The sequence below is a fragment of the Zosterops lateralis genome (genome assembly GCF_965231275.1).
Source record: "Zosterops lateralis genome assembly, chromosome: 10".
NCBI classification, from domain to species: domain Eukaryota; kingdom Metazoa; phylum Chordata; class Aves; order Passeriformes; family Zosteropidae; genus Zosterops; species Zosterops lateralis.
Genome location: NC_139770.1, coordinates 22,020,134 through 22,042,581, shown reverse-complemented (window position 1 = coordinate 22,042,581; position 22,448 = coordinate 22,020,134). Strand labels below are relative to the sequence as shown.

General features: G+C 46.3%; 1 protein-coding gene across 4 annotated transcripts in view; it reads left to right on the top strand.

Annotated features, from left to right (window-relative positions):
• Positions 1 to 20,522, top strand: part of FARP2 (FERM, ARH/RhoGEF and pleckstrin domain protein 2) — a 78,435-nt gene extending 57,913 nt beyond the window's left edge. For all 4 annotated transcript variants that reach the window (XM_083868719.1, XM_083868720.1, XM_083868718.1 and 1 more), the window contains 13 exons: positions 3,567 to 3,656; positions 4,861 to 4,994; positions 5,850 to 5,931; positions 7,763 to 8,000; positions 8,819 to 8,949; positions 9,726 to 9,794; positions 10,189 to 10,278; positions 10,934 to 11,016; positions 13,111 to 13,229; positions 14,000 to 14,163; positions 16,728 to 16,835; positions 17,604 to 17,755; positions 18,887 to 20,522. In XM_083868719.1, the coding sequence (XP_083724845.1) occupies positions 3,567 to 3,656; positions 4,861 to 4,994; positions 5,850 to 5,931; positions 7,763 to 8,000; positions 8,819 to 8,949; positions 9,726 to 9,794; positions 10,189 to 10,278; positions 10,934 to 11,016; positions 13,111 to 13,229; positions 14,000 to 14,163; positions 16,728 to 16,835; positions 17,604 to 17,755; positions 18,887 to 18,974 (1,548 nt within the window). In that variant the 3' untranslated portion in view covers positions 18,975 to 20,522. The remainder of the gene's footprint in view (positions 1 to 3,566; positions 3,657 to 4,860; positions 4,995 to 5,849; positions 5,932 to 7,762; positions 8,001 to 8,818; positions 8,950 to 9,725; positions 9,795 to 10,188; positions 10,279 to 10,933; positions 11,017 to 13,110; positions 13,230 to 13,999; positions 14,164 to 16,727; positions 16,836 to 17,603; positions 17,756 to 18,886) is intronic.
• The last annotated feature ends 1,926 nt before the right edge of the window (positions 20,523 to 22,448 follow it).

Here is a 22,448-nt window from a genome sequence, read left to right as displayed (position 1 = left end):
CAAGCTCAGGATTTGCTGCATTTCTTCCAGTAGGATAAAGAAGTCCACCTAGCAGTAGAGTTCCATGACCGTTTTCCTGGAAGACTCTCTGCTCTCCTTGTCTTGCTTAGCGAGTTTTGTTGGCTCTGGTGCTTGAGAAGGATCCAGGATCTCCCATTACAGTGCAAGGAAGGTTCCACTGTCCAAACTCAGTTCCATATGGAGTCAGTGGCCACATTGGGATCTGCAGTTTTCCATACAACCACAAAGAAGAAACGACTTTGTGTGGTCTTTGCTTCTGCTCTTCTGGTTGTCTTCCCTCTGTCAGGATCAGGATCCTCAGGCAAGGTCACAAGCCCCTGCTCTTTGGTGTCTTTACCACATTCTTAGGCACCTCCAGGCACTTCTGTGATGCTACTGAGAAACATCCATGGTGTGGATGTGGTGCAAGTGCTTGCCAGAGAGAGGGAGGTTTAACCAGTAACTGGCAGCTGAGCTGCAGACAACCCACCCCACTGGCAGCTTCCCTGTCTCATTTAGGCTTTTTGAGGGAGTTTATAGCTTTGGCTGATCACTCTACTATTAGTTTCCATAGTTATTTTAAAAATAACACCTCTCATTTATCCTTGGAAATAATGAGCAAAGACAGTGTTAGTTGACTTAAATATGAAGCCCAACCCTTTCTGCCACATTCTGCAAGGTCTGGTGTTTTGGCAGCCTGTGTTCTCCTTCAGGCTGAAACTAATATATGAAAGTGAGACTCCTTAGAAGGGAACTTCTTTTTATTGTATTGATCTTAAGCTTGACCAGCTCCTGAGTATTCCAAGGCTTTGATGTCTATTCAGAGACATTGTTTTAAGTGAAACAAATGCAGGAAGAAACCAGTGTTAAATTGGTTACATTTCACAGGAGCTTTACAGCTTTGTTGTACCAGAAAAATGTAATCTTTCAATATCTCTCTTGACTAGAGCTCTGATTTGAAGGTGATAATGCAGTAGTTCCACCTGGTTAATCAGGGCATGTTCTGCAAACTCTCCAGCCCTCACAATGTGTGCTGTCTGCTCTTTGCTGCCATGCTGCTGCTGGTCCAGTACTGATAACTTGAGAAAGATGAGGGTTTTTTCTCTTTGAATCACTGTGCTTTTCTTTCATCTTACTGGTAGATTTCTCCCTTCCTTTTCAAATGAAGGTTGGTTGTAGCAACACATTTTAAAAAGGGCATTGAGGCCAGGTTTTTTGAGGGAGTTCCCCCACCCAGAGTTATTTTTAACACTTCTGAAGCCTGGTATTTGAAGTGAAAAGTTAAACATTTTGGGCCATTACAAGTGCAGAGTAGAGCTCTTTACTCTCTACAAGCTGGGGCTGCTGCATCTGGTGAGTGTTCAAGGTTTCCAGGTGAGATTGTTTGTACATTATATGGTGAAACACCAGTTTTTCCAAGTGGACATATTTGCTTTGATGCCTGCTGTGGTTGTAGAAACATTTTCTTTGGACTCTAGAAGGAGACTGCCACCTCAGACAGTTCTTGTGTTTGGCTTTTGAGGCATGAGCTGATGTTTTTTCCCCTTGCAGAGCCTGAGGAGGTGTTTGGCAGGGCCCCTGTGCACTGACAGCCTTTCCACTCCTTTGGTGCAGGCTCTGCCCAGCAGCTGCTGCCAGCACTCAGCACAAGGGATGCACTTAGGACTGGTGCAAGACTGAAAAAAAGCAAGCCAGGGGCACTAAATTCCACCAGGGAGCAATTTGGGAAGAGCAGGAACTTCTGGAAGAAGGGCTGATGTGTTGGTGAGGGAGAAAGGAAGAGAGGATGCCTGGGGAAAATAAAAGCCCTCTTGTGCCCTCAGTCAGCACACATTCAGCTGGAGAATGAAGCAGAAACCTGCTTAAATGTTCAGAGGTGGAGAAAAACATGATCCATGCAGGCTATGAGAAGTGACAGGTTATGACCATGGCGTGTTTTTAGTTTTTAGTAAAGTTCCCCCATCACTACCTGCCTGTGTGGAAGTCATGCTCCTGTGTTTTCACACACCTTCATGCTCTGTGAGATTTTAAAGGAGTGCAATAAGGTCCTGCACATAGTCCAGAAGGGGATGTCCCCAGAGCTGTGTAAAAACATCCCTGACAGCAGAAACTCTCCTGTCATGTGAGGAACTGCTGAGGCTGGCAAGTGAGATGGTAAAACTGCTCACCATAGGCTCTAGGGAAGCCAGGAAAATGATGTTGTTTCCTTGGGGAAGAGGCTGCTTATGAAGGATGCCCACTGAGGTTCCTCAGCATCTGAGACTGCAGGCAGGTAAATAGCCCAAGGAAAAAGCCAAGATGAGGTAGGACTTTGCCTGGCTCTGTGTACCTGAGACAGGTGGATTGAAGTTAAGGGGATGGCCATGGAGTGAGTAGGAGTGTGTCCTCTGGTTCCTCCAGGGAGGGGGCCGACATGTGGAACTACAGTAACTAGCATAAAATAACCTGAAAAGAGACTAGACAGTGTCTCAAAATCAATTATTTGAGGATACACACCTCTAGGGATTCTCTGGACTCAATAGAGAGGTTATTGAGCAATTATTGAGAATGTCTCTTCCACGGGCAACATGGAGCTGGAGGATTGGGAATCACTCAGTAGCTGTGCTAATAGCACTGGAGGCATCTCAAAGTAACTCTATAAAGAGAATTTTTCATTAACTGAGAACATACAAGGAAACAGAATAAAGAATTTTCAAAGCAGTGTTTCCCTCAGGAGAGGCAGAGATGGAGGAGACCAAAATTTGACATAACTCAGCAGCATTTGGCATGCAACTACAGCAGAGCATAGTGAGCTAAGGAGACAAAGCAGAGTGATTAATTCCTTGATATTACATGATTTTTAGCAATATATGTTTTCAGGCTAACTCTGATTTTGTGTTGCAACTGCACAACATCTCTTAGCATCATTTCATTCCTTTGTTCTTCCATATCCACTCTGCTTTCTCTCTAAAGAGCAGCCCAGAGCAATCATGCAGCTAAAAACTGCTGCTGTTTGATTTTCTTTTTTTCTTAACTAATTAATATGTTCTTCATAGGAGTAGCCTGAGTAAAAGCTGTAAGTGGAAATAAACAGTTTTGGAAAAGGACTGTTTGCAGATCTGTTGGACTGTGTTTGGTTAGAGAAGTGTTTAAAATCTAGGAATCTCGGATTAAGTGTTTCCATATTTTTGTAAAGTGTTCCCGTGATTTGATCATGTAATGGAAGTGTGCAAGGCTAGGTTGGGCAGGGCTTGGAGCACCCTAGTATAGTGGAAGGTGTCCCTGCCCGTGGCAGAGGTTTGGAATGAGATAAGCTTTAAGGTCCCTTTTAACCTAAACCATCTCTGAGTCTATGACAATTGACACATAATTGCCATTATTTCTTAATACTCTTGCAATATAAAGAATATTTTATATTCAAGTCAGTATGTGGGAATGTGATACTGAATAAAGTGATGTCCTGTTAGTAATGAGCTGCTCCATTTGCACAGAGCAAGGGGGAAGTGGGTGTAAAGTTTGATCTGATGCCCAGAAGAAAACAGAGGTTTGTGTGTTCAGTGCTCACTGATGTCCGTGTGTCCTTTCAGCGCTACCCCACTGACAAGGCATACTTCATAGCAAAGGAGATCCTGGCCACAGAACGCACCTATTTAAAAGACCTGGAGGTTATTACAGTGGTAAGTCGCTTTGACTTTCTTTCTTCTCCTTTTTTTTTAACAGATTTGTGATTGTTAGGTTGGAAAAACTTGGAATTTCTTCTTGTGATGTAGCATAATCCATGGGCCAAGCAGCTGTCCCCTTCCTTGTTCCATAGCTCCTTCTGTGGGAGAGCAGATACCTTCTCTGGACTTCCATCATTTGCTCCAGCAGCTACTGGAGTCCTGTGCCATCATGATGGCTTAGGCAAACTTTTGGTCTGAAAACTGTGAACAAGGAAAGCCTAAAAATGTTTTGCATTCAGATTGAGTGATATCTGCCAGCTCTGCTTATAATCTGGTTGCCTTCTCCATGGTTTTCCTTGGGAAGCTTTTAGCCTTGTGCCTTTGGATCTGTGAGCACCTGACAGTTGCAAAGGGCATCAAACCCATGGGGGTTTCAAGTTTTTTCTTGTTTTGTTGCTTCTGTTTCTTCCTCCCCCTTTTACCCAGAATAGACAAGTGAGTCCAGGTTTGGAGGGCAGCATGAATTTCTAGTTCATGTGCTTCTAAAAGAGCTTTTTTATTTATGAGCTCCATGTTTGAGCACTGTGACTGTTGCCTTTCTATAAGGTGTTGTTTTAATTTCATCAAAGAAAAGCTTGAGTCCCTTTCCTCTGTGTGGCCTCAGTGGAAGTGTTCTCTGCAAGCTCACTGAGCACCATCTCACTCCAATTCCTCCTACAGGCTTCCCAGCACTTCTCCTAAAAGAAGGGGGAATACCTCAGAAAAATCTCAGAGGATTTTTGTAATATCCCTGTCCCTGCCAGAAGGCGATAAAATGTGGAATGTGACCTGCAACGAGATGTCTTCAGCTGAGTGACTTGCACAGGGCTCCAGGTCTATGAGAGCAGTTTTATCTGCATGGAAGTGGCAGCAGCTGGGGCAGCCACTGGGTAACTGACTGTCACTCAGCTGTCCCCAACCATCCCATCATTGCATTCAGAAACAAGCTTGTGCCCAGAACCAGCCATGGGCCTCATCTTCCTCATACTTGGCAAGGAAAAAAAATCCCATCTTTTCATTTTTCACAAATTATGTCTTCCCTAAATATTTCTTCTTCCTTCCTGCTGTTTCCCTGTGCATACTTTTTCCTCTCCCCCATCACTGCAGGAGCAAGAATTTTCATACTAGCAATGAATTTCTAAAAGAGAGAAACTGATGAGAGTTTCTGTTTTTGTGGCAGTGGTTCCGCAGTGCCGTGATCAAGGAGAATGCCATGCCAGAGGGGCTGATGACTCTGCTCTTCTCCAACATAGACCCCATCTATGAGTTCCATCGAGGCTTTCTGAAGGAGATTGAGCAAAGGCTCTCACTCTGGTAAGTGAGTGGGGGGACTTTTTCTACATCCTCACATCAAAACCAGACTACAATTAGTATTTCCACATCAATAGAAGCAAGGAGAAATCTTTTATGGCATTAAAGCTAGTAAAAAAGTACAAACTGCATTGCACAAAGCCCCTTTTCCAAGCTTTGCCTTGTGTATAACACCCTGTACTTGTAGGACTTGTGATCAGGGGTTTTGTAATCAGACAATCATTTAGGTTGGGAAACACCTTTAAGATCATTAATTGTTGATATAATCTGATAAGGCTCTCAAGCCTTAGAAAAAAGAAGGAACACAAGATCATAAAGATGAGGCATGTGCTTTTCCCACACCTTCCAGTTAATGAATCTCCAGGTGAAAATCAAGGAAACGTTTTTATGATTAAGGTGGGGGTTTGGTTCTTGCAGTGCAGTTTATTTCACAGATTGCTTTTAGTCTTTTAAACTTTGCATTATTTTCTCCTGACCTGACATGTTATATATTACAGTGTAACTACCTTTCAAAAGGCAGTGGTCAACATTAATAAAGTATGAACAAAAATAAATTTGCAAAATCAGGTGGGGTTGCATTATGACATTTATGTGGAGTTCTGAAATGTAAAACTCTCAAACAGACTTTCACACAAGTTCCTTTCTAGTCCTTTCTCAGTTTTTTAAGCATGTCTTTGTTTGCTGTTTTATGCAGCATCCATATTCAATGTACCAGATTTTCAATCTTAAGAGTGAAATAGGAATGTCAAATGGCTAAAGGTTATGTCCTGAATTAGGACATGGAAAATGGAGGGAGAAAACAGAAATTTCCTGATCCTCCATGTATGTTTCCTCCTTCTTTCCTCCTGTGTGTTCCAGGGAAGGCAGAAGCAATGCTCACGTGAAGGGGGATTACCAACGCATTGGAGATGTCATGCTCAGGAACATGCGCACTCTGAAGGTAGGGACAGGATTCAAGATGTGGAGTTTGGGGATTATTGAGGTGCTTTGTTTTTGTTTTGTTTTCTCAAGGAGCAGAGCTCAGGGTTAATATTTCCATTAATCACAGAATCCCAGGAGGGTTTGGGTTGGAAGTGACCTTAAAGCCCATCTCATCCTACCACCTGCCGTGGCAGGGATATTGTCCACTACACCAGGATGCTCCAAGCCCTGTCCAGCCTGGCCTTGGACACTGCCAGGGATCCAGGGGCAGCCACAGCTTCTCTGCACACCTGTGCCAGGGCCTCACCACCTGTTACAGTCTGGTTCTTAAAATTATTGCAAGTGCCTCTGCTTTTATTAAGGTGCAAATGAGATCATATGCCAAAGTCAACAGTATGGGCTTTATTTAATAGTGAATAGCAGAGAGAAGAAAGAAGAGAAAGAAATAGAAAAGAGGTGGGGGGACAGAAAGAGAGGGGCAGAGACAGATTAAAGAAAATATCACCACTCTACGCATCCCACCAGTATCCTGATGATCCTGTCCAGCTGGTCTTCTTGCTGGTGAGGGTCCCCCAAAAGGCACAGAATGCAATGGATTAATATATGCTCAGACCAAGTAGAATGCCTAGGTACCTCCCCTGGATGGGGGGCAAGTTTCACACAGCCTGTTGCAGCAGACTGAATCACTTTGCATCACGTGCAGTCCTGTGGTGCAGGACTGCAGAAATAAGTCTGGGGAGCACTTTGGGGGCGTCTTTGATGGATTAAGGTCCCTCCTCAGCTGCCTCCCACATGCATGTCCCATGAATATGGCCTTCCTGGGGTTGGGGGGTTTTACAACTAATCCAGTTTGTCTAAGGGGGAGGATGAGTGTTCACTGCCTCTGACCAGAGGTTTCACCAGCACCCAAAACTCTCCTCCTGCCCCCTTTGTTTGGGGAGTTCTGTGCAAACCTGGCCTCTTGGGCTATGGCCTCCCCAGCCCAACCAGGAATGATTTTCTGCTGGGTTTGGCTTTCTTGGGCGTGCATTCTTTTCCCTCTGCCTTGTTTACTTCTCCCTAGACCCATGATTATTGAATAATAGTGTTCCTTTTATCTTATCAAGGCATCTTAACTCACAGTCCAAAGTTCCAGTCAGGCATCTTCAGGGAGGGCTGGGCTACTGCGGTTGTAGCTTCTTTATAGTTTTACCATAACAGGCAAAAGGTTCCTAACAATGTTTAAGCCATGAACTATCAGATTCTAGTGTCTGACACCACCCTCACAGGGAAGAATTTCTTTCCACTATCCCACCCAAACCTATTCTTTTTCAGTCAATCTTGAAGTAACTTGCAAAAAGCTATTGTTGAAAAACAATTTTAAAAGAAAACAGTAAAATAATGGCAGGAAGGTTTCGTATCATTGTTGCTTATTTAGCCACCTACATTTACCTTGAGAAAAGGTGTTTGTTGGTTATTCAGCAGAAAACAAAGGAAAATTATTTATTCAGCTCTGCTATTGAGACCTTGATTCACAAAGTAATTTAATTAAAAAATATACATATTTTTAAAGGCAGAAGAATTTCTTCTGAAATGAAGTCAACTTTATTTGGAGCAGAGTGCCTCTCTGGGACAGTTACATTAGTGCTGTAGTAGTGCAGTACTTATTTAATTAAAACCAGTGGCTTGAATGGGAGTGCAGGAGTATGAGACTGCTATTTCCACCACCAGCATTTGGTATTCCCAGCAGGCACAGGCACAATTCCACACAGACACCTATTTTGACCCTGACTGGGAGCTGCCTGCCACTTCCTTTATTTGTGAAAGCCTGTTTTCCTTTCATCCAAGTCACTTTCTGTGCAATTCCACAGGAGTTCACCAGTTACCTGCAGAAGCACGACGAGGTCCTGACGGAACTGGAGAAAGCAACCAAACGCCTCAAGAAGCTGGAGATGGTTTATAAGGAGTTTGAGCTGCAGAAGGTTTGCTACCTGCCCCTCAACACCTTTCTGCTCAAACCCATCCAGAGACTGATGCACTACAAGCTGATCCTGGGGAGGCTGTGCAAGCACTACACAGCAGAGCACCGGGACTTTGCCGACTGCCGGAGTGAGTGAGCGCCCAGCCAGCCCCTTCCCACGGGCATCCCAAACTCTGCCTGTGCCCTGGGAAGACAGGAATTATAGACTCAGAGAATCTCAGAGTGCTTTGGGTTGAAAGGGACCTTAAAACTCATCTCATTCCCCTCTTCCACCATGGGCAGGGATACTTTTAGTAGAGCAGGATGCTCAGAGCCCTGTCCAACCTGGCCGTGGACACTTAGGTTCACTCATGTTTAATTATGTCCACAAATTCAATGTAAGTGCTGCTTTTTCCTGGCATTCCAGGAAGTGGTTTTCTTATGATGGATCCCAGTGCTTCAACCAAAGCTGGAAAATTAGTCCTTTTCTTGTCTTCTAGCAGGGAAAAAAAAAAAGAGAAGATTTTTTTTACAAACTTTTTTGTCATTTAGATGTAAAAAATGTGACCAAGAAATGCTTGTTTTGTACCATTAGGAGCATGTGAAGTAAATTCCATTCATGACAAAGTAGTCTTTGGTAGAAATAGTTTGGTTTGATTTTTTTTTTTAATTTACTTTCAGCTATTTGGTAAATACTTTTTGTTTAAGCAAAATCTGAGATACACAATGATCTCCAGAAGCACAGGAAATGCTGTGAAGTCACTTGCTCCATGTACCCTCCTCTAAAATACACTTAAAGAAACTAGCAGTTGGACTGGGTGATTGTTGTAGGACCCTTCCATATGAACCATTCTGTTCTAAAATTGGCTCTAAAGTTCAGATCTAGATTGCAGACTGAGTTTTCAGGGGTGAAATGGGTGGCCTGGGTTGCTCTGCTCTGGTCCCATTGGTGCTGTTCTCCACACAGATGCACTGAAGGAAGTCACAGAAATGACCTCACAGCTGCAGAACAGCCTCATCCGCCTGGAAAATTTCCAGAAGCTTACAGAGCTGCAGCACGACCTGATTGGGATAGACAATCTCACAGCACCTGGCAGGGTAAGTGCCTCTGCTTGGTTTTTAGAGTCTTTATTGGTTTTATTTCCAACGGAGTGGAAATAAAATGTTTTGAAGCACAGATTTGCCATTGCTGCCCCTCTGGTCTGTGGGACAGCTGTGAAGGCTTCATCTCTTAGTGAATGCCATGGATGATGAGATCATCACCTTGGTGATATTCTGAGGAATGGATCAGAAATGCCTCTGCTGAAACTCTGGCTGCAGTTTTGTGTGTCCAGGACAGATACTGGGTACACTGTGGTGCTCTGTGTGTGAGTGGGAGCTGGTGTGTTGTACTGGAAATCCACTCCCAGCTCTGCCCGGTGCAAACTCAGAGAACAGAGGGATGGTGAGAGCCACAGCACTGGGCTAAACTGGTGTGGGTGCCTCTGTATTACAGGAGTTTGTGCAGTTCCTGCCTGGTGTTTTGTTTCTTTGTTTTTGATAGATGTACTGGGCATAAATACAGGAGCATCGCATGTGCTTTGGGGATGCTATGGCAGTCACTGCAGTGGGATGTAAGTGTGATAGGTGAACTGTGGTGTCCAACAGGAATTCTGCTCCTTTCCTTTCTCTTCCTTCACTGATTTAAATGCTGGCTGCAGCAAGGAGCTGACTCATGTCACAAAAAAGGAAGGAAAGCGTCATTGGGCCTCTAAGAAATCTGTTAGTGATCATTGCTGGGCACCAATCAACATCTGTGTACTCTGGGATGAAAATACAATTCCCTGGAGTCAGGAAAGATCCAACATTGTCTGGCTTTTTCTTTTCCACTGCAGGAGTTTATCCGGGAAGGTTGCTTGTACAAGCTCACTAAGAAGGGCTTACAGCAGCGGATGTTCTTTCTGGTGGGTGTTGCTTCTGACATTTATAAACCCAAAGTCTTCAAGATGAAGTTGTTGGGGAAGTGTGTTTTCATGTGCTTGTGTTGAAAATCAGCACCTGAGGCTGAAAACTCACTCTAAGCAATGTTTTTAGAGGGTGTGACTGTGGCACTACTCTCTGGTCAACTCAGTTCCTTAATGGCACAGAGTTTTAACAGAATTTAAAAATTTAATTTCCTCTCTTATAAGTAAACAAAAGAGAAGTTTGAAGGGTAGTTGGCCAAACTGACTGAGAAATGGCATTTTTCATGCATCTACAGTGGCCTTTAAAGAACAGATTTTTAAAGGAGATGTCAAAAAATCCTTGGCCCTGCCTGCTGCTTTCAGAACACTGATTGTTCTCTTCCTGCCTTTCCAGTTCTCAGATATGTTACTGTACACAAGCAAAGGGGTCACAGGGACAAATCAGTTCAAAATCCATGGACACCTCTCTCTGCATGGCATGTTGGTAAGTGGTTCCATGTTGCATCACAGGGTTAAGGAAATGGCTTTGCCTAAGGGAGGTTGAGGAATTCCTTCAAGGCACAAGGACCAAAGCCACAAAGTGCTCCAAGGCTGGTCTCAGCAGCAATTGGTCAGACAGAGCTTTTTTTATCTGCAGATGATGAGTCTGTTCCTTCCACATTAGCAAAACAGCTGAAGTACACTCTGTTGCCCATTCATTTTCACACTGCTGTGAGAGGCTGATCTGGAAACAGGGATTTATTTATCCTGGTGTTTTGTCCCCCAGCACACACCTTGGCATGTAATCAATCCTCCTGTCTCCCCACACCTTCTCTAACAGGATTGTTCTTTCTGTCTTTGGTTTGCAGCTGATAGTGCTGGACCCTCCGGTAAGTAAAGAGCCAAATCTGCTCCAGCCCCTTCCTGTCCTTGCCCTGTTGGAAGTGGTGTTGTGCCCCTGCAGTAGAAACACAACATAGATTTTTGTATAGAGCCAAAATAGTCTTGAAAGTAGGTGGTATTCACCAGAGAGTTGCTGTTCTGCATTTCCTGCAGCCAGGTTGGAATCTTGTTTGACTCCAGTCCCAGCCAGCACAGGAGAGTTTTAGTGTTGATTGGTGACTAAGCACTGATGAGGAAAATCTTTTCTTTTCCTGCAGGTGGAGGAGAGTGAGAATGAATGGTCTGTCCCACACTGCTTCACAATCTATTCTGCACAGAAAACCATAGTGGTGGCAGCCAGGTAATCCTAGTTTTCCTGTGGCTTTGATGGATTCCTTCTGCAGAAAGTTACTGCTCAAGTGGTGCAGAGCCAGAGGGGTGTTTCATGCATCCTCTGGACTTCAAAATAAGCCCAGGACTCTTCACAACTCCTTTTTAGTGTTGAATTCTGGGAAAGAGTAGTTTATCCTGGGCTGATCCCCCAGTGTGAGCAGTAGGAAAGAGATTGGGATTCTGCCCCTCTGCCCCACTCTGGTGAGACCCCACCTGCAGAGCTGCCCCAGCCCTGGGGCCCAGCACAGGAAGGAGCTGGAGCTGCTGGGGAGAGTCCAGAGGAGGCACCAGGGTGATCAGAGGGATGGAGCAGCTCTGCTGTGAGGAAAGGCTGAGAGAATTGTGATTGTTCAGCCTGGAGAAGAGAAGCTCTGTGATGACCAAATTGTGCCCTTCCAGTACCTGAAGGAGCCAACAAGGAAGATGGAAAAAGACTTTGAACAGGGGCCTGTAGGGACAGGACAAGGGAGAATGGCTTCCCACTGCTGGAGGACAGGGTTAGATGGGACATTGGGAAGGAATTCTTCCCTATGAGGGTGGTGAGGCCCTGGCATTGGTTGTCCAGAGAAGCTGCAGCTGTCCCATCCGTGGAAGTGTCCAAGGCCAGGTTGGACAGGGCTTGGAGCAACCTGGGACAGTGGAAGGTGTCCCTGCCCTCATGGGGTGGGATGAGATGAGCTTTAAGGTCCCTTCCCACCTAAACCAACTTGTGATTCTGTGTTTCTTTCAGACCCAAAACACAAACAGCAGCAATAATGTTGCCATTGTGTTTGTTTATTTGGGAGTTGCCAGTGTCATCCTTCAAATCACTTCAGGAGATAAAATCTAAACATTCAAATATTTTAGAGACTCAAAAGAATTAAAATTCAGAACATGCGAATTTCTGTGAGGAGGGGAGAGTTCCTGCAGAATCTCATGGAGGAAGCTGGGAGAGGAAAAGTTAAAGGCTGACTTAGAAATGAAAACAATCCTTTTTCAGCCTAAATTATCCCTGTGCAGTGAGTTTGGTGCCTTTTTGTAATTAGGATGTCTCCTACACCTGGTGTCAGCATCAGCTTTAGGAGTTTTTGTCTTTCTGCAAGTCTGCCCTGAAAAGGCAGCTGGAATCAGGAATGCCAACGATGCAGGGTGGAAGCACTAAATCTCAACCTTAAATCATAGGGGTTTTACTGCTTGATGACCTGTTCTTGAAAAATAACCACTACAGTATATTTATGAAGCAGGTGTGTAATGGCACAGGAGCCAATATTTTTGGTATGCAGTGGTATTTTTTTTAATTCTAACCCAACACCTGAGAAGGCAGGTTTTTTTAAGATCAACCATTCCTCAGTGGCTGTGAGTCATAAGGTGCTTAAAAGATTCTTAAATTTGGAAAAACAAATAGAATTTTTACCTTGTCATGACTTTAAAATAGTGCAAAGGTTACCTGTCAAAACCAAAAATTGCTGCTAGGCTTAGACCATGCATGGAATTTCCAGTCTAAATTAAAAACATTCAGAAAGAAGAGATGGTTACCAAAACAAAGAAATGTTACGGCTGTGTCTAAAGCCAAACCTGCCACTGTTGCATCCCTGTGGATACAGATACACCTTGAAGGGCTGGGAAGGTCTCACCTTTAGTGGATCCTGGGAGGGGGAAGGAAATTTCCTCTTCCTGCCCTCTGGGTTTTACTTTCTTGAGCTGTCAGGTACATCCCACATGCCCTTTAAAAGATGGGCTGTGCTTCAGGCTGCCATTTATCCTTCAAAAATATCATGGCTCATATCCTCCATCTCCAGAATTCCTCTCCTGACCCCTGCCAGCTGTCTGTTCATTTTATTTGCTGTAAAGTCCAAGTGTTTAATTGTTAGTTTAGTCTTGTTTCAAGGCTTGAATATAGAGGTGGAGGCTGTATGAGGTCACTTTCCTCTCTGGAAAGCTCCTGCTTTGGAGGAATTCTAATTTTGGTTTTATTTATCTAATGGAAGGACGCTGTCCCTTGTTTTGGGCAGTGACCTGTGCCTTCAGCACACAGGCACAGCTCTGGGCTGGCACATCCCCATTCCCACTGCTTCCCTTGCAGTACCCGCCTGGAGATGGGCAAGTGGATGGAAGATCTAAATGTGGCAATTGAAATGGCCAAGAAATCTACTGAGAAATCTGAGATGCTTCTGGAAAACTCTGTGTGCAACCGCTCCAACAGTAAGTGGTGTTCTCTGCCTCCTTGAAAAGCAGCAACTGTCCTGTTCTTTCTGCTTTTCCTTTTGTGATTTGATGACATAAATGATGTGTTTCTATAACTCACATGATAATGGGGAATAATTGGGCTTTGGTTTTAATCAAAAGAGATATGCTTGCCTTCCTAGACTGATGTTCAAAGTAGCTTTAAATGCAGCAGAGAGGCTCCCATTGCAGAGTTATTTATTTTATAAGGCCCTTAAGACACCCTTTATGTAGATTTTTCTCAATTTAACCATGTGGTGAATTTTTTTGCCTGAAATGTAGTGTCTCTGGAGGTCAGCTTTTTTTACAGCCCACTACTCCTGTGCCTGTCTAGGGGTGTTATGGCTGTGCTGAAACATGAAGTATTTTTTCTTGGAGACCTCTGTTCTGTTCCTTGACTCAAGATGAAGTGTGGTCATTTTTGTTTGACACTGACCCAAGCCACTCCGTGATTTTATTCTAGTGGAAGGTGTCCCTGCCCACGGCAGGGGGTTGACACCAGATGAGCTTTAAGGTCCCTTCCAACCCAAAGCATCCTTTGATCCTGTGAGTCAGCTGCCCCAGGCAGAGCTGAGTAATGAAACCCAGGCTGATGTGCTTAGAGTGGTAATAAGAGCTGTGTAACCAGTTCAGCCTGACATGAAACTGAACCACAGCAAGAGAAAACCGCCTCGCTCAGGAATCCCAGCTCCTCTTGCTTTTTGTATTGCACGGTTTTCTTAAACCACTACCCAATTCTCCTCCCCCAGGATCCTCTGATGAGGTCTCTGTAGAACAGGAGTCCGAAGATGACATTCACTCCTCTCGTAGCTCCTTGGACAGGCAGAGCCACCACCGTGCCAACACAACCATGCACGTGTGCTGGTACCGCAACACCAGCGTCTCCATGACCGACCACAGTGTGGCCGTCGAGGTACCCAGGGCTGCCTTGGCCTCCATCTCCCCCGCGGCCTTGGCAGCAGTTCTGTGTGCAGGGAGGGCCTGGGCCCTCCAGCACCACTGCATGCTGCCCCCTCTGTGCCTGTCTGTGTGTCCGTGCTCACGCTCCGCTCTCCGGGCAGCAGGGCTTCGCTTCGGCAAGGGACCAAAGCAGGGAAGGTTTAAAGGAAACCCAGGGTATCCTGGGGCTGGACCTCTCCTTTGGGTTTTATCCTGCTCACTGGAGGACTGAGCATTCTCTGTGCTGGGCATTGCTGATGCCCCTCAAATCCTGGGGTCAGTTTTGGTTTTGGACCCCTCATGACAAGAAGGACATTGAGGAGGTGGAGAGTGTCCAGAGAATGACAATGTAGCTGGGGAGGGTTTGGAGCACCAGGAACAGCTGAGGGGACTCAGCCTGGAGAAAAGGAGGCTCAGGGGGAACCTTCTGGCTCTGCACAACTCCCTGACAGGAGGGGACAGCCAGGTGGAGGTCACACTCTGCTCCCAGGGAACAAGGGGCAGGACAAGAGGAAATGACCTCAAACTGCACAGTGGAGGCTCAGGTTAGGAATCAGGAAGAATTTCTTCACAGAAAGAGTGGTTAAGCATTGGAACAGGCTGCCTAGGGCAGCAGTGGGGTCACTGTCCCCAGAAATGTTCAAAGAATGTGTGGATGTGGAACTTTGCCCAATTGTTCAGTGGGATTTGGTCAAAGGTTGGATTTGATGATCTTGGAGGTGTTTCAACTTAGTGGTTCTATGATTATGAGTTCCCTATCCATTATATTTTCCTTTAGAGACTGACTGTGCTGTACTGAGCTCTGGTTAGCTGCTGTACTGCACCCAGAATTAAGAAGAGGGAATTCAGTTGGAATTCTCTGCCCTTCCCTCACGGGTAGGACTAAGCAGCCAACTGTCCTTTCATGGCAACATCATTTCATGCTGAGCAAAGATGTTTATTCTGTGTCTAAGGCCAGGGTGGATGGGAGTCTGAGCAACCTGGTCTAGTGGAAGGTGTCCCTTCCCATGGCAGGGGTTGGAACCAGATGAGCTCTAAGGTCCCTTCCAACCCAAACCTTTCAGGGATTCTATGAGCCACTGGTACCTGTGGTCCTGCTGTTACTCACATTGCAAGGCAGCACTGGTGACACATTTGGGCACTGAATCCTGCAGATTTTGAGACTGATCAGCTCAGCACTCCTTACACTGCTTGCACCAGCTCTACAGTTTTACTTTAGGCAGCAGTTTGGCTGGGTAGGAAGGACACCTTCCTGGAGGTGCTTGGAAGACTTCAAGAAATAGGAAGCACCCTAAAAAACATGGAGAGAAAAAAGAGGTCACTAACCTGACAAAAGCAATGGGGTAGGAGGCTGCAGCATGTGCCTACCTGTCCTGCTCTGCTCTTGAGGCACTTGTTTAACTGGAGTTAAAAGTTTGGGCACTGCAACTCCTGCATTTTTCTGATAGAGAGACCATGTGGATCAGCTTGGTAAGGGAAGTGCTATAGATGTGACCTGGGCTTGAGGTACAGACACTGGGCACTTGAGCTGGCTTCTGTTGCTGTTTCTGTCTGGAGGGGACAGGCCTTTCCCTGCTGGCACCTTGGGAAAGACACCAGCTCACAGTTCTGTGCATGGATAACAAGCTTACCCTGCTACAGGTTCTGGGATTGAATGTGTGAGTTCCTGCACTCCCTCTCACTCTGATATGTTCCATGTTCTAACACCGTCATTTTTTTCACAATCCATTTTCCTTTGACAGCCACCTTTCTTGCATCACTCCTCTCACCCTAACATTCTGTTTTTCTCTTTCTCTCCCTCTTTCTCTGCTCAGTTTTCTGCTCTCTTGCTGTTTCTCCAGAGCTTCCTCCTCGCTATTTGCTGGGCCAGGCCCAACGGCCCAACACAATCACCCATGTTTGTTGGTACCGGAACCAGAGCCTATCCCTGTCTGATTACTTGTGCATGATCCAGGTAAAGATGCCTCTCACATTTTGTGCTGGTGGGGAGGAGCCATGGGATGCCCAAGAAAATGTCCTGCTTCCTAACTGCCCACGTGAGGATCCTGGTCCTTGGAGGCAGGCGTGTACCACTGCCTTGTTAAGACAGGATTTCCTCCTGTTTATGCCTCAAAAAAATGGTTCTCTCTGTAAATCTGCCATGCAGCCTGTCTTTTTCTCAAATTACAAAATTCCTGTGCTGTCATTGCATGCCATAGGTTTTTCCCTGTCCTGCTGGCTGACTCCTGCTGTTCCCTCCCTGCAGCCCCTTTCCATGCCAGCTTTGCTGCTTGTAGCTGCCACATGTTGTTTGTCTCCCAGCTCTGCAGTCCTCTGTTTCCTCTCCTGCTTTATTCCACTTCTCACACGGTGTGTTCCATGTGGGTTTTCTGCATGTAAGAAAGGGTGGCTCAAAGGGATGGACCCTGGTGGCTGTCACCGTGTCACCTGGGGGCCTTTGACAGCAGGGAGCAAGTGCAGGAGCAGTGTTAGGCTGTTCATCGGCAGCAGGATGGCAGCCTGTGATTTCATGGGAGTCCTCTTTTCCTTCTGTGCCAGAACCAACTCTCTGGGTATCTGCTGAGGAAGTTCAAGAACAGCAATGGCTGGCAGAAACTGTGGGTTGTCTTCACCAACTTCTGCTTGTTCTTCTACAAGACACACCAGGTGGGCAGGTGTAGGGGAGAGGATGATGGTCAGGGTGGTGGGGGGACCTGGGGATCCTTGGCTTTCAGAAAGCTCCAGGGGCAAATCATTGCTGTTTGAAGGAGAGTGACAAGGGGAAGAAGAAGCATTTCAGAAGGAAGCTGATCTCTGAAAGGCTGTGGGCACTTCTTGTGGAACCTAATCAGAATTCCCAGTTCTGATGGTACTGATGACCTGTGGGTGAGGGGGAAATGTCTCCTCATGCAATGACTAAAGGATGTGAGGTACACAGCAGCCTTTGGGCCTTCTTTGCCCTCTGCTCTCTGTGCTGGGTTTCAGCTCAGCCTCCAGGGATTTTTCTGCCCCTGGTGCCTGCAGCACCTGCTTGATAATGAACCATAGTGCAGTCCAATCTTTTCATTTTATTAACCAAATAAACTGTGTTTATTAACCCAGTAATTGGGTTAATCTGGCTTCTTGCTTTGAGGGCACATTTTTTGTGAGGGTTGCTTTATGTTTTTTGTCAGATCCCTGCTTTGAGTTCCATAGAAAGAGTGCAGAGAAGGAGGAGGGAGTCCAGGAGGCAGCATTGGGCAGAGGAGCAGAAGCAAGTAACTATAAAAAAAAATTAAAGGAGTTGGGGGAAGGTTTAATTATGAGCTGTTGGTGGCTTTGCAGAATAGTTCTCCTGTTGTCTCCTGAACAAGAGTGCCCAGCCCTCACCTGTGGCACATGGGCTGCATGGCAGGGGTGGCTTGCATTCAGGGCTGGGCTCTTGGGCTCTTGCAGGATGATTATCCCCTGGCCAGCCTCCCCCTGCTTGGATACACGGTCAGCTGCCCTGCAGAGGCAGATGGGATTCAGAAGGATTATGTCTTCAAGCTGCAGTTCAAGTCCCACGTGTATTTCTTCAGGGCTGAGAGCAAATACACCTTTGAGAGGTAATTTTCTGTTTTCTCTGTCTTGGTTTATAACCTTAACTCAGTAGCTGGTCATCCCATCCTCTTTCCTCCTAGTCTGAGTGATCTTCCAGCACATTCTCAGGAATAACATTCCCTTCTTCTTCCCACTGATGATATTTGGAGATCCCTCCTCTGACAGAACACTCCTCTGTGTGTGGGAGAGTTGGGGTGCACCTAGAGCTGTGAGCTGAGCTTTGTGCCAGGAGCCTGGGGCTTCCTTGGAGCCAGAGAGGAATGTGGGAGAGGAAGGGCTTTGGGGTGCTCAGCTCCACCAGCTCTTTGGGAGTCAGATTTCCAGGTTCTGTAAAGAGTGTTTTGGTTTTTATCTTCTATCTCTGGGAGCAGAAGTTATAACATGAAGCTGAGAGCAGCAACAAGTGCAGGGCTCCTTTCACTTGTCTGGTTTCTCTGTAATGACATTTTATTATTGTCCTCTATAATTACAGTTAATTGCTCCTAGGGGCTTCCAGAGAGGGTCCAAACTGTGTGAAATGCACCACGTGCAAAACTTTGCTGCTGTGTTGAGAACCTTTGCACTGGCTCCTGCTGTGCAGGGTCATATTGGTTGTTTTGGAATGTGGTATTACTGAGGTGACACATGTCCCCCCTCCTTGGGAGAATGTCACACACTTGTGAACAGCTGAGATATCAACTACCTGAGCCATAAGTTGTGCTCTTTAATGCACTGGGCTCATGTAGGGAATTTCAAGGGAAAAATGTCCAATGCACAGTTGATTTGTCTTGCTTTTTTCACTGTTGCTTTGCTTTCTTCCACATGAGCAGAGCTGTTACCTATTTCCTAATTTGTTGTTAAGAAAAGCAATAATTATTGTCAGCTTGTCATCCTTGATAACATTGAGGAGTGAACACAGTGAGAGAACATAGTTTCAGAGCACTGTAGACCTTTTATTTGAACAGGCAACCACAGGGTATTCTGCAGAGTATTTACCACATCTCAAACTGTCCCTTTGAAGAGATAATTTTCCAGAAGACTTGTAAAAGAAAGAAAATGTCTGTTTTTGGAGGTTTGGGAAAGGGGTACAGCTCCTAACAAAGGACAACATTACCTGTGAGTGAGGGTTAAGCTTTTCTCGTGTCTTTTCTTGGCAGGTGGATGGAGGTGATCAAAAGAGCCACTAGCTCTCCAGCCAGGTCGAGCCTGCTGCTTCCCAAGGAGAAGGACACTCACACAGACTGATGTGGGGCAGAGCTGGATCTCTGCTGGCAACACCAACAAAAGAAGCAGGTGGGAAGAGGAGTCTCTGGAGTTGACAAAGCAAAGACCCAGGAGGCTCATTCCCCCCAGGAGGGAAAGTGGGAGCAAGGGGGCTGCAGACAGGGATCACATCCATTCCTGATGGTGTGGAAGAGGGTCAAGTCTGTTCCAGCTGAACCTACCTAGAGAGAACCCAACAACAGCAGTGCTGCAGTGCACACACCGTGGCAGGGTTCTTGTTCCATGGCACCTGTACAGTGACACCTTCACCTGCCTTGAAGGCAGGCACCACCTTCTTTTTACATTTTGACTGGATGATCAGTGCACATGGGAGAAAAACAGCAGCTTCCAGTGGTGCAGCTGGCTGGCAGCAGCGGGTGCCAGGGCTCCCAGACTCCCCTGTCCCAGGTGCTCCGTGGGGCTGGCAGCACAACCTGTCCTGCTGCTGTAACCATCAGCCTGCTGGCACAGCTGCCTCAGACAAACAGGAACACACAGGGCTCCTTCTGAACAGACACTGCAGCTCTCCCAGAACAGCTCTACTCTTCAGGAGCTGCCAAGGCAGCAGTTTTCCAGGGAAGCAGGAAGACTGAGGCTCTGCTGAGCTGTCGAGGTGTTGGTGTGTTGTGGATCGGTGCAGGGGGGTGCATGGTTTGTCCTCTGAGCTCAATCACTATTCTCATATCACAGCTCCAGTTTCTTTATCCTGTAGTAGGAGTTAAGTAAGGCATGGGATGGCAAACACTCTCCACTCTGGTGTGGGTGATGTTTTCAAGGCATTTAAGCACTGTAGGAGAACAAGCCTCTGAAAGTCACTGTTGCTTGTGCTTTTGTCATGCAAAGACTTCTGAAAATCCCTAATCTTCTATTTCAGTTCGGGGTGGGAGCCATCTTCTGTTTCTCATGAAGGTGTAAAAGTCACTGGATTCCAGATGGAGCATTAGTGTCTGTGGACTCTATTAAATTTCTGTATTAAATCTGAAATGTTTGCAGCTTGTTCTCTTTTGTAAAACTGTCACCTTTGGGTGCCTCCACAGATGGACTGACGTATGCTAAGTGCCACAAGATGCTGTTGAATGTGGCTTTGATGGGCTGTGGGGACTCTGATTTATATTAGATAGAAAAATGTTTGTGTACTAACAGAAGGAACAGTGCAGTGAAGCAGTGAAAGCAAAAGGAAAGTGTTGCATGCTGTGAGGATGGAGGAATGTGGAGGTCCCACGGGACAATGGGAAGGACAGAGGCCAGCATGAATGTTCAGTTATGGTCTCAAGCATATGTGGGATGAGGGCTGAAGGGAGGGGGATCCAGAGAGATTTTCTTGCTTGGCATTTGCATCCTAGAGGAGTGACTGCAGATCCAGCCTTTGCACCGCTGTCACCAAGACCATTGTCCCATCTAAGTTAAATGTACTTAATTTATTAGTGTCTTCATTTATTATTTTTTTAATTACCTGTTGTAGGTGTATCCATGTGGATTGATTAGATATGTTATACTGTGGCTGAATATGACTGTTCAAAGTAAATAGCATCTTGGTATAAAACTCTCTCAGCCTCTTATTCCTGAGCTCCCCATCCCCATTCCTGAGCCCACTATCCCAGGTTCAAGTTACTCAGTAATTTTCCACAACTCTGGATCTCAGCTCACCTTGTACCAAGTGCTCTCCATCCAGAGTGTGGAGGAGATGGCAGAGCTGCCTTTGTGGAGCTTGAGTGCCACTTGCCCCACAGTGAGCAAGAGTCTTTCCTTAAGGCTTGTGGGCTGCTGAGTGAATGATCCTTAAGTTGCTTCTGTGCTGAACCCACAGCTCAACATCTCTCTTGAGGATGCAGCTACTGAGGTGGGAGCAGGAGCCTCTGGAAGGAAGGACAGCAGGCAGAAAAAGTCCCTTCTTGGTTTGAGAATGCTGAGCTCAAATGTCTGTGCATATAAAGTGCAGGAGCTCAGGCTAGAAAAGCCAAAACTAGTGCTATTCCCAGCAAAACTGCAGATGCCTTACCTCAGTGAACCTTTTAAAGGGTGAGGATTTCAGTGGTTTATCAGTTCTGTGAAATATTTTATTTTTCCAGAACTCTCCACTAGTACTTTTGTCTTAACTAAAGGCGTTAGAAGTTTCTTTAACAGGAACATTAGGCAAGAACAGAATTAAACCAGGTCCTTGCACATTAGTTTCTTGCCATGGAGCTAAGGTGTATGTAAGGAGGAGATACAGCTGGGACTGCACAGCTTGATAGCCATGGTCTGATTATTTCAAAGATCATCCACTTCCACCCCCTCCCCTCACCACCCTGATCAGGGACACCTTCCACTATGTCAGGTTACTCCAAGCCCCATCCAGCCTGGCCTTGGACACTTCCAGGGATGGGGCAGCCACAACTTCTCTGAGCAACCTGTGCCAGGGCCTCACCAGCCTCAACAGGAAGAATTTCTTCCTAACACCTAATCTAACCCTGCCCTGTCAGTGTGAAGCCATTCCTCCCTTGTCACCCTGGAGTCTTCTGTTCTCCAGGCTGAACAACCCCTACACTGTGAATTTTACCTTTTCATGCTTGAGCTTCACCCAGGGTACCACAGTCCTGCTTCACTGCTTAAGAAACCAGATTTTGTGCAGTAACTCCCGACTCCTGTTACATTTAATGTAACAGAGCAGAGCTGTTCTGGTGCCTGTTGCCTTCTCCTCCCTGGTCAGAGAAGTGGTTCTGTTACACCAGTGAACTCTTCCATGCTGGCCCCACCACAGCTGTGCCAGTGGACAAGGGCTGACGTGCCAGGAGCCAAGGCCCCTGCTGGGCAGGCTTAGTGCCTGACTGGGAACTGCCAGACTGGCATTTGTGTAAGGCATCAGGCACCACTCCAGGCACACACTGCACTCACCCAGCTCTGCATTCTCACCTGTGCACTGAACCAGCTCATCACCACTGTCCTGGCAACAGCCTGCTGAGCTGAGCCGAGCACGTGGCATTTAGCAAAATTCCCCCTCAAAAACACAGTCAGAAGTGCATTACTCAGTTCTGCTTCTTGGCTCCAAGGGAAAAATAGATGAGGAACATTGCAGAGTTGGTCACACTCAGCTGTGCCCTTCACCTCTGTTCCTGCCCAGGGAAGGACAGTCACAAGGGTTTAAACACAATTGAAGTGGCATCTCCAAAGGCTCATCCTGTCCCTGGGGTCACACAGGCTGAGGATTGCCTGGTTCAGCCCCTGCTCATGCAGAGACACATCTGTGCAGGGGATTGTCACCAAAGGGAGACTCCACCACCTCCCTGGGCAGCCCCTGCCCCACTTGGGCCTCCTCCCAGCTGCAAAAGGAGACAGAGGAAGACAGAGATGCCCTGGTGCCAGTCAAGCCCGAGTCTGAAGACTGCAGATAATGAACAAACTCCAGCAAAAAACTGCAGTGCAGTGTACTCCAGTGCACAGCTATACCTTTGGGCTTCCTGGAGTGCCAGCAGGAAA